The sequence below is a fragment of the Habropoda laboriosa genome, unplaced genomic scaffold, assembly GCF_001263275.1.
Source record: "Habropoda laboriosa isolate 0110345459 unplaced genomic scaffold, ASM126327v1 scaffold36, whole genome shotgun sequence".
Classification (NCBI taxonomy): Eukaryota; Metazoa; Arthropoda; class Insecta; order Hymenoptera; family Apidae; genus Habropoda; species Habropoda laboriosa.
In genome coordinates, this window is record NW_017100155.1 from 1,476,637 (window position 1) to 1,487,989 (window position 11,353).

An 11,353-nucleotide genomic window follows, 5' to 3' on the forward strand; every position below is an offset into this window, starting at 1 on the left:
CTTTTTTATATATTTTCTATTATATTTTTTTTTTATAGAAAAAACTTTCATATCTCTTTTTTTTTATATCCACTTCCTAATGTATAGACAAATCTTTAAATTAATTTTGGTGAAAGATACAATAGACAAAATACCCATTAAAGACTTACATTTCAAAGTTCTACAACATGAACTTCCAGAAGTTGATCTCACTCAAGGCAGAGGTACTCCTGATAAGAATACTGTTTTTAAATCTGTAAGTCAATAATGCTTAGAAAAAGTTTATTGTTTATAACTTATACCCAATAAAACTAATACACATTTTACATATTTTGAAATAACATTTATATGTTACAGATAGGGAAATTATTAGATCGATTAAGTCAGAGACTTGAAAATCCTGGTTTGGATACAGAAACCGATAATTTACATAACACAACAATTACTGTATTACTTTACTATCTTGGGATGTTAGATATTGTTGATTTACGAAATGCATACACAAAAATTTCAGGAACAAGTTATAAAGAAGAAACAATACGGTGCTTAACAATTTTCAAAATTCTTTCAGTTTTAGAGGTTTATGTGATAAAATATGTATTACTAATTTCTTTTATATTATTGTAGGAATATGTTTCTTGAAACTCTTCCGCAAGTTGGTACAAAAGAAGCTGCATTATTCATATTAGAACTAATTCAAGATAAAAAGGTTTCCGATATGTCTGCAATTCAACTGCTTACTCAATTACCATTTCATATACGAAAACCTGATGTTCAATTACTAGTAAATCTACAAATATTTTTAAATTTACCAGAAAAAATTTCTGTTGAAGTTCAAAATACTGCTATTCTTACATATGGCACGTTAATCTATAAAACATGTTTACTGTATTGTCCATACGAAATATTAGATGATTATGTGCGTCTATATCTCGATAAATTTACAGGTATGTAATAAATATTACTTAAAAACTAATACCTCATACATGAATGTTTATTTAATTTTGCTTATTTTATAATGTTATTATAATAATAAATAATTCATAGAGACAAAGGAATATGAAAAGAAAATGATTTGGCTAGAAGGATTAGCAAATATACAGTTAGGAAGAGTAATTGAATTCTTAGAACCTATTGCAAGTGGCAATAATGCAGAATCACGTCATTTTCGCGTTCTTGCTGCTTGGGCATCGCTTCCAACTGCTCCTTTAAGACCCGATGTTGTGAGTCATTTTTATATAATATGACAAATTATTGAATATTATTGTTTTAATTTTTATTATAGATATATCCTGTCTACTGGCCGATTTTAATAAATAGAACAGAACACTTAGAAATGAGAGTAGCTGCATTGACATTACTTATTGTTTCTAGTCCTACTCCAAACAGATTAATATCATTATATTGGTATATGCAAAGTGAACCCAGCCAACACTTATATCATTATTTTTATACCATTTTAAAATCGATGGAACATACCACACACCCTTGTTATGTTCATATGTATGTAAAACTGCAATATAAAATTTTTTGTTCTTGTAGTCAAAAAATTCTAAAATACATTTTCTATATATTTTTTTAATGCATAGAGGTGTGATAGCTGCACAATTCACTAGAATACTTCGTCCAACAAAAAACAAATATTTAATTACTGGTAACTATCTGTTTGACTATCAAGACACATATAGAAAATTTGGCGTTATGATTCATGGTATTGTTATTGCTAATCCTTTAACAAACATACCTGAGGTTTTATATGTAACTGTAAATACTTATGGAAGTGGAGTCAATATCAATCATGTATCTGTAAGTATATATTTGTAAAATTATTTAATTTATGTTATTATAAGGTAGCACACTTTAATACTTTAAACATTATGTATATGTAGTTATATATTAAAGCTGAAGGTCTTCTACAATCATTGTCAACACATGTAGATGGTCCAACACAAGTAAAGGATATATTAAAACAATTTAAGTTAGACCAAAAGCAAAATGGACCTGTACATTTAGAAATAATTGCACGTATTCAAGAAAAAACAGTTTTATGTCTTCATCTTAACGAAACAAATATTATTAAAGGATTTAAATGTGAGTTCATAAATTATTTTTTCTGAAACTTTAGACACATACATTCAAATTAGATACATTCAAATATTTATTGTTTTTATATCTATAATTTGAAATAATTTTTTAGATCTTAACTCTTTACCTGATAATATATATCATATATATCAAAATATGGAGTTTCATGTTAACCAACAACGTATTAATGTTCCATTAACAATGGAATCAGTACAAGTCACAGATCTGGGAGCAAATGTCAGACTTGCCATTACTGCAACATCACTATTCTCAATGAGAGGAAATTTTACACGTGTTTCAATTGGTCGCAATAATCACGTTATATTACGGTATAAAAGAATGTATTATAATTGTATCTCTTTTTTTAGAATGTTGTATGCTATAAATTTGGTATTTCTAGAACATCTATTCACAAATCAGAAATAATTGAAAGTTATAATCCTTTAATCGATACATGGCATAGTGCAGAGAGAGCACATTCTATCCATGGATATCTTCCAGTCAATATTACACTTGGATTTGAAGATCGTCCATTTATTTCATACAATACTCCCGGAGGTATTATATTAGTAGTACCTAAATACAGGCTTAGTATGTGTTATACTATAACTATACTGTATTCTTGTAGAACATCTTAAAATGGGTATCACAGTTCATGTTAGAACATCTACTAATATAAAAGGATTAAACATTAAATCAAAATTACATCAAATTTGTCCAATTTGTCCACAATTATACATAGTTACAAAATCACCAACATATAAACCAAAGGTACAAAGTAATTAAATTTTATTTGATATAATTACATATATAAAAGTTCATTTATTTTTTCTTATAGACGATTGATGTATTTCAAATGGAATTAGTAGAATTAGGAGGTCAAATGTATGTAAAACTTTTTGACTGTGAGAATGTAATATCGCGAGAAAAACTAGTTCGAGATGTGTTTTCTTCACATCGAGCCAATTATCCGTGAGTCATATATCAATACCGCTTTATGTGTTTAGTTTTAAAAATTATTTGACAATAAGCACTACTAACTGTATTTTAATCTTGAATTGTTGTAGTATTTGGCCATTTCTGGAGTTTGCTTTAACAGCTCTTCATTTCTTAGATTACTGCACATATGTACCACCAAAAGGTAGTTGTGGTTTAGCTGCTTATATTAGCACAATTGATGCAGAGCGTACTCAAGTTAGTAAATTAAAGTTTTTTATATAGTCAATTTTAAATAAAATACTAAATTTAACATTGGACATGTTTTATTAGGTAAAGTTTGAATTCATTAAAAGTCCACATCATCATATGTTATCATTAACTCATAGCAATGCAGATTCATCACAAATCCTCCAACAGTGGAATCTAGCTGCACGTTATGATACTAGTTGGATATCTGATGTAGTTAAAATTAAAGCAACTAAAATTATACCAGGTCAAAAGGTTTTAAAGGTAAATTATACCCAGTATTATGATTAAAAAAAAATATTTAGGTAATATAACATTCTTTACTCTTTAGTTTTGTTTAGAAGCAGGAAAACAAGTACCCTGGGAATGGAATTTTTTGAGTACTAAACCAAGTGATCCTGCTAGTATTACATTAACTGCTGTTTGGGGATACTCTGATACAGCAAAAGGCCAATGCAGTGGATCTTCAATTACATTAAATTTACTTGGTGAAATTAGTCAAGATCAATTAGAAAATGCTAAAGAACGAAAATGGCCTTATGAAGAATGTCGAAAACAATCTAAAGGAAAACGTTTTACACCATTTTCTGATGCTTGTTATGAAGCTTCAAGGGAATTATCAACTTTGAGAAAATATCAAGTTATTGCACAACACGAAAATGTAAGTTTAATATTAAGTTACTAATAAATTTATGATGTTTCATTTTACATATATATTTGTTTAACAAGATATATATGTATTTTAATTTAAATTATGTAATTGTAATTAGATACCAGAAGAATTAGTGAGATTAGCCTGGAAATTTCGAGCTTTTTATGATTTAATTGGTGGAAATAGTAGTTCTAATTCTTTTCATAAGGAATTCATTGTGGCAGCAACATTTCCAAAAGAATCAGATAGTGGTGAATTAGCACTTAATAACGATAAAGTAGTTATTGAATATAATTATAATCTCATAGATTATTTTTTAACTAGAACTAGAATTCATAAATACATGGATTTATCAATTCTAAAAACGTTTTTTGGTAAGCTATTCTCCTTCATTTGTAATTGATAAATTTTTAGAGAAATAGTTAATTGTTTGTACCTGCAGAATTCATTCTATTTGGTTACAGTACCTTACCTGTCTTAATCACTTCCAAATTTAGGCACATGTATTGTGACACCAGAGTATATACGATCGATTCACAACGTAACTTACCCGTTTCGTAACAATCATGAGGTTTTGTTACTGGGCGAGTGTTATAATGAGAATCCAAAATATGCATTCACAGCACGAAATGATGTATATGGTGTTAAAGTTGACATATATGATGAAATAGATACAGTACGAATTGTACCTAATGAGCATGGAGGAACATTATACAATAATACAATACATATTCCATTACCACAAAGCTTTATGTTTCATACATTGGGTTCTAAAAGGTGATTAAAAAATTAGAAATATTTTTAAACTAAAAGAGCAGTTTTCCTAATATTTTATGTATATTATCTTTTATCTTGTATATATACAGTCACGATTAAATGTTTCACTTACATATTTTAACAAAGTTTTTATGTTTCAGAGTAAGGTTGGATAGTAATACCATTGATATAATAATGTATCCTAATCTCTATTTGTACATGCATTGGACACAAGAACAAATTCTTCTCCTCTTTCCAACTTATCTATTAGAATTTGGTTGCGGTATATGTACACTACGCACTCCTGACACTAATAATTTGTATGAAAAAGTATAATAGGTATATTTGTTAAAACTAACGTTCGCTTCTAATAAATATGTAACTTTAGCTTAAGAGAATTTATTACAGAATTGAATAATTGGAATGTGTACAAATTTTGAATGTTTCTATTTACAAATATACTTGTTTTATATGTAAGTTTATAGTTACTTCCATTATAACACGCATTTTTTATGAGATATAACCAATATAACATCAATGAATAATCTACCTATTAATTAAAAATAGAAATAATTGTTTTATTAACGTTCTTAAGCATTATACGGTTATCCATATATGTAGAACAAAGTACCTTTCTTTAAAAAGATTTATTTTCCTGTGATAAAATTCTTTGATAAATACAACAGTGTATCTGTAATATGCAGTTGCACTTAAATGGAATTATATACTTTCAATGTTAAGTTTCTGAATATGTAAAACAAGGAAGAAATAATGCGTGAAATGTTTGCAATAATCTGCAGGTACGATTTACAAAATTAAATTTTTATTTAATAAAGAAAGTTCAAAACGGCAGTGCAAGTAGAAGAACATAAATATAATTTTAATATTTAAATAAATACTAGAAAAAAGTTTTTGTTTTATCCACCTAATTCTACATTAACCTAATTAATACAAATCATAAAAGAACATACTAGAACCTTTCATTACACTTATGCATTTTTAAGGCATATATCTAAATGCTGATTCATTAGAGATTCTGCTATTAATTGCATACAAACAGGACAAGGATATTTAGTGTTCTGATTAATCGACACTTCTGAAACAAGTTTTGGCGTTTCATCATTATCACAGTTAAATGATAAATCTGAATCACAGTTAAAAACGTTCCCAATACACTCTTCTAAGTGATCATTCAATGACATCCCAGGCAGAATGAATTCATTACAAACTAAACAATTATGTGAGGTAGTATTAATTACATTGTTTTCCTGAAACTTTCCAGTAGGGCAAAGATCTTCCGAATTTTCGCTAGTTGAAGAAGAGGATGAATTATTACTGGACATACTACTAATGGAAATTGTACTTTCATTTACACTTTCATTTTTATAATTTGTATCATTCAATGTAATAATAGAATTATCATCTTGTTCGTGTGTTCGTGAAAGGCACTTATCAATATGCTCATTTATATCCACAAGATCAAAACTTGTATTACAAATGGGACAATTTCCTTTTTTAGAATTTTGCAATTCATTTAATTTTGGTTGCTTAGTTGAAAATGTATTTGTATTATTTTTTCTTTTCTGTGCAAATGGGGAAGTATGTGTTTTTACTTTTACTTTGGGAGAATTAACATTATAGTTTTTCATTGTAATTTCTCTTTCAGTTTTATCTGTCTTTTCATTTCCTGTTATTAAACAAGAATCTATATGTTTATTTATATCATCATTTAATACAAGGTTACTACATATTGGACATTCCACAAGTTTTACTTGTGCTTCAACAACAGTTTTTACACTACTAGTTAATGTTTCATTGAAACAATGATTTTTATTACTATTATATAATTTGTTTAGCAAATTACTTCGTCCTGTATTAGAACCACCAAGAACTCCAGAAGAGGAATATTTAGATGTAGTAGTAGGTGTACTAGTACTGGGGTTACTATGGTTTTGTGAATTACTTGAACCATTTGGTCCTCCTATACCCCAACCATGAACATTGTTTGTATTATTTCCAAGTTTTTTAAGTCCATTCAAAGAATTGTTGTTATTTAAAACTGATTTGATATTCTTGGGGGTGGATGTAGATGTAGCTTCAATAATAGGTGGAATAGGCTTTGTAAGCCAATTAGATATATTATACCCTGAGTTACCATTTTTGGGAGAAGGTTTCACTTTCTCTTTATTTTTTGAAGCTTTTGCTTTAAAATTTTCTGGTTCTTTAATTTTAATAAATTGGCCACTGCAAGATTGTTGATGTTCTTTCCACCAAAAATCATTTGGACCTGGTGCACGATTCATAGCTCTACGCACTGTTCCAAAATATGGAGCTTTTTTTTGACAAGGGCCATTACACCTCCACCAATGTTGTTTGTATAATCTAACTTCTTCATGAAAACTGTGATATATCTAAATACAAAAATATTTAAAAAATGTAAAAAGCAGCATATTACAGGATTTATTTTATTATAGATACATACAGTTATTTTTGTTCCAGCTATTTTATTTATTCTATCCATATGTTTACAAAACTCTGGGCCATGACCATCTCTATCACGATTATTATTTGTGAGAAACAAGTATCCATGAATCATTTCATGCTATAATATATATTCATGTATTAAAAGTTAATAATTATCATCAGTAATTTATAACTCTTATTGCATTAACTATAATTATATTAAAAGAAACTTACCAATAGAGTTTCAATTAGATCTTTCCTTGGTCTAAGTTTTAATAATGGTGCACTAAGTGAAATTACACATTGTCGATTTCTAGGATGGAAACTACATATACCAGCACAACTACATTATATAAAAACAAATATATTGTAATTATAGTGTTAATATAATTGATATGATTTAAAATTCTTTAAATAATGTAAATTATTTACCTTGTCATTCTAGGACTCCATTTAACTTCAACAGGAAGTAGAACATTCCAAAAAAAACGTTCATTAAATTGTACAAATAATGTATGAATATTGGGAGTTGGATCAATTAATTCTAAGCTTTGATCAATTAATGTTCTTGGTTGATAATTTTCTTTATCCTTCTAAATCCAAAACCATGATTTTGTTGATACAGTTTATAATTCAAATCACGATCACGAGATTTTTGTGATTTGATCATAATCTACAAATGTTAATAATCTTTTACGAATATGTATATAAGGCAAAATTTTTAGTTAATCATATGCTTATTTTATGTAACGAACTATTAATTCAAAGTCATTTAAATTCACGTCTATATAACCTGTTCGGAATTTGTAAATTTGGAAACAGTGCTACCACTAGTGAAAAATGTTATATTAATATTTAAAATTCACGTATGTCACAAGAAAACGCAGAAAAGATATCCATTCTTCTGAATCATCTAGTTTGTGGTCTACATCTTTCGTCATGCCACACGTCAGCACAGTGCGCCCTCTACTTATGTTCTCGTATTTGTATATATGATGTGGATGAAAGATTGGCTTATGTAAAAATTGTATTAGGTTAATCGTACAGCATATAACGTATCAAAATAATTCATCGAAATGGTAAGCGTTGATTTAGCATTGAATTCATCTCATTGACAGTAGACGCCAATCTTAAAACATATTTATGACATGATCGTTATAGTAAAAACTGCCACAGATGTCAATCACCGCTTATGGTTAATACTGAATATACAAAAAAATAAAAATGCATTGCACCATCAAATTATTTTTTATTGTTTCAGGTACTTATTGCTGCAGCAGTCTGCACAAAAGCAGGCAAAAGTAAGTATCACTTATTTTCTTTGGTCGCACCTGTACGAGCATGTATGTGTTACATATCTTAATATCACACATGATTACCCGTTTAATTGTCAAACAAGTAGAATCTTTTTTCCGTTTTGTACATCAATTCATTTATATCTTACCTTACTTAATTATATACTAAATAATAATCTAATCATTTTCCTCAATTTTATTTAAAATATTTGAACTTTATGATCTTAGTTGAAACATGTGTTATATTTTTTTATCGATTTTTTTATCATTTATCAATTTAAACTATTTATGATTTAAAGTTAAGAAAGAAAATTTAATAATCAATAAAAAATTTTAGCTATTATTTCTCGTCAGTTTGTTGAAATGACAAAGGCAAGAATAGAAGGATTACTTGCTGCATTTCCAAAATTAATGAGTTCTGGCAAACAGCACACATTTGTAGAAACAGAATCTGTGAGATATGTTTATCAACCTTTGGAAAAAGTATATATGCTATTAATTACAACAAAAGCAAGTAATATATTAGAAGATTTAGAAACATTAAGACTCTTTGCAAGAGTTGTAAGTATACCATAAATATAAAAATAATAATTGCTTTAAATTTGATATGTGCATATGATTTTTAACTATAATTTCTACAAACTTGATTAACAAATGTAAACTATGAATTTCTTAGATTCCAGAGTACTGCAATTCAATGGATGAACTTGAAATAGCTGAAAATGCATTCAATTTGATATTTGCATTTGATGAAATAGTTGCATTAGGATATAGGGAAAGTGTTAATTTAGCACAGATCAGAACATTTGTGGAAATGGATTCACACGAAGAAAAAGTTTATCAAGCTGTAAGAATGACTCAAGAGAGAGAGGCCAGAAATAAAATGCGTGAAAAAGCAAAGGAATTGCAAAGACAACGAATGGAAGCAGTAAAGAAAAGTGGTCCTAAAAGTCCTGGATTTGGTAATTCTTATGCAAGCAGTGGTAACTTTACACCAACTCCTAGTGTGGGAGATACTGCTAATTTTGTACCAGAACCAGTTAGACCTTCATATACACCAACACAGTAAGAAATAGCATAACATAAACATAATATTACTGAAAATTATATTACAAAGGTATGTTTAATGTGTTGATAGGAAACCTGTTAATGCTGGACCAGGTGCAATGAAATTAGGAGGGAAATCTCACGATGTTGATTCATTTGTTGATCAACTGAAAGAGGAAGGAGAAAATGTTGTAACAACACCTTTACCTGCAGCAGGTACAAAACCAACATCAATTGCACCACAAATAATCAATACTGAACCGTAAGATATTAATTTGTTTAATTGATATAGATACCAATAGTAGACGTTATGTTAATATTTCTTTCATTTTAAGAGTCCATCTACGACAGGAAGAACGTCTTAATGTACGAATTGGTCGAGATGGTGGTTTGCAACATTTTGAATTACACGGTTTAGTGACATTACACATTTCGGATGAGAAATGGGGTCGAATTCGTGTACAATTAGAAAACAGAGATTCAAGAGGAATTCAATTACAAACACATCCTAATGTAGATAAGGAATTATTCAGAACACGTGGTCAAATAGGTTTAAAAATTCCTACAAAACCATTTCCATTAAATACTGATGTTGGTGTATTAAAATGGCGATTACAAGCTCAAGATGAAACAGCATTACCTATTTCAAGTAGGAATTATTTATATTTATTATAATTCTAATCAAAATTACAATAAATTTTAAATGGTCATTTTAATATGTAATATAATAGATGACAAAGATCTTTTTCACTATTTAAAATAGTCAATTGCTGGCCATCTGACAATGGGGAAGGCGGATGCGATGTGAATATAGAGTATGAATTAGAACAGGTTAATCTCGAACTAAATGATGTTCAAATAAACATTCCATTTCCTATGGGATGCAATCCCATAGTAAACGAATGTGATGGACAACATGAAATACGGCGAAATACACTTCTGTGGTCTTTACCGGTGGTTGATGCAACAACAAAGTCAGGTTCAATGGAATTCTCAGCACCATTATGTACTCCTGCTGATTTCTTCCCTCTTGTCGTTTCATTTTCATCTAAGACATCATATGTCAATATTAAGGTATGTTATATTTTATTTATATAGAACTTGCCAAGAAAAAATTTATGATTTCAATGAAAATGGAAATTTATGATTAAATGTTAATACATTTATCAAATTAAATGAGGTTTTATTTTTGATAGGTAACTGAAGTTTTGCTTGTAGAAGATGAAAGTCCGGTTAAGTATTCGGTAGAGACAGTTTTCTTTACTGACAATTATGAAGTGGTATAAAAGTACCCATCAAAAGATAAGTTAACTAGTTGCGTTAACTACTAAGAATGTTCAAAAATACGGAATTAAGCATTGTCCATTGGAGTATCAAAGATAAAGATTTTCAACTTTATCAGTATTCAAGTTATGATTTTATTGCCACACAACCACTATTTTTACCAATGGCTGGATGCTTGAATGCATTTCAAGCAATGTATTTACACACTCTATAAACAATTTGTTCAATTTAGTATATGTCTAATGTTGAACTATTAAAAGACGTTGTATACAGATATTTTACTGTTGGTAAAGAAGAAATACTGAAAGTTTTCCCACATTTTATAAATTACACTTACTACTAATATACAGCAATACATGCATTAACTTTATTTAAATTTTTTCAAATTATTTCTTTATAAGTTTTGTACAGTTACAAAACTTTTTAGTAAAAGAGAAAGTGACGTACGATTATAAGTAAATATAGAAATATTTTTTCGTATAGTATGTATGTATATACACACATACATACATACGTATATACATCAGCATTATAATAAACACAAAAAAAGTATATATAATCTGTAATCGTGTTTTTTTTAAAGAAACATTAATTTAGTTCTACAATT

The 11,353-nt window shown here is 28.3% G+C and overlaps 3 protein-coding genes across 3 annotated transcripts in view; 2 read left to right on the plus strand and 1 right to left on the minus strand.

The window, feature by feature from the left end:
• LOC108576054 overlaps window positions 1-4,993 on the plus strand; it is a 6,529-nt gene extending 1,536 nt beyond the window's left edge. Inside the window, exons 5-21 of the mRNA XM_017938994.1 lie at window positions 88-235; window positions 337-521; window positions 607-926; window positions 1,027-1,202; window positions 1,265-1,482; window positions 1,569-1,785; window positions 1,869-2,070; window positions 2,177-2,393; window positions 2,465-2,622; window positions 2,693-2,835; window positions 2,903-3,036; window positions 3,132-3,258; window positions 3,334-3,513; window positions 3,581-3,910; window positions 4,020-4,275; window positions 4,399-4,678; window positions 4,819-4,993. Coding sequence (XP_017794483.1) covers window positions 88-235; window positions 337-521; window positions 607-926; window positions 1,027-1,202; window positions 1,265-1,482; window positions 1,569-1,785; window positions 1,869-2,070; window positions 2,177-2,393; window positions 2,465-2,622; window positions 2,693-2,835; window positions 2,903-3,036; window positions 3,132-3,258; window positions 3,334-3,513; window positions 3,581-3,910; window positions 4,020-4,275; window positions 4,399-4,678; window positions 4,819-4,993 — 3,466 coding nt within the window. The remainder of the gene's footprint in view (window positions 1-87; window positions 236-336; window positions 522-606; window positions 927-1,026; window positions 1,203-1,264; window positions 1,483-1,568; window positions 1,786-1,868; window positions 2,071-2,176; window positions 2,394-2,464; window positions 2,623-2,692; window positions 2,836-2,902; window positions 3,037-3,131; window positions 3,259-3,333; window positions 3,514-3,580; window positions 3,911-4,019; window positions 4,276-4,398; window positions 4,679-4,818) is intronic.
• Window positions 4,994-5,646: 653 nt separating this feature from the next.
• LOC108576070 (sprT-like domain-containing protein Spartan) lies at window positions 5,647-7,790 on the minus strand. Its single transcript, XM_017938995.1, is given in 5 exon segments — window positions 5,647-7,068; window positions 7,140-7,259; window positions 7,355-7,463; window positions 7,553-7,715; window positions 7,718-7,790. Coding segments are annotated over 5 exon segments (1,887 nt in total).
• Window positions 7,791-8,119: 329 nt separating this feature from the next.
• Window positions 8,120-11,091, plus strand: LOC108576334 (coatomer subunit delta). The gene is made up of 8 exons (XM_017939303.1): window positions 8,120-8,199; window positions 8,382-8,421; window positions 8,753-8,976; window positions 9,092-9,480; window positions 9,554-9,724; window positions 9,798-10,111; window positions 10,226-10,536; window positions 10,659-11,091. The coding sequence occupies exons 1-8, from the start codon at window positions 8,197-8,199 to the stop codon at window positions 10,746-10,748; spliced, it is 1,542 nt and encodes a 513-aa protein (XP_017794792.1). The 5' UTR covers window positions 8,120-8,196; the 3' UTR covers window positions 10,749-11,091.
• Window positions 11,092-11,353: the final 262 nt, after the last annotated feature.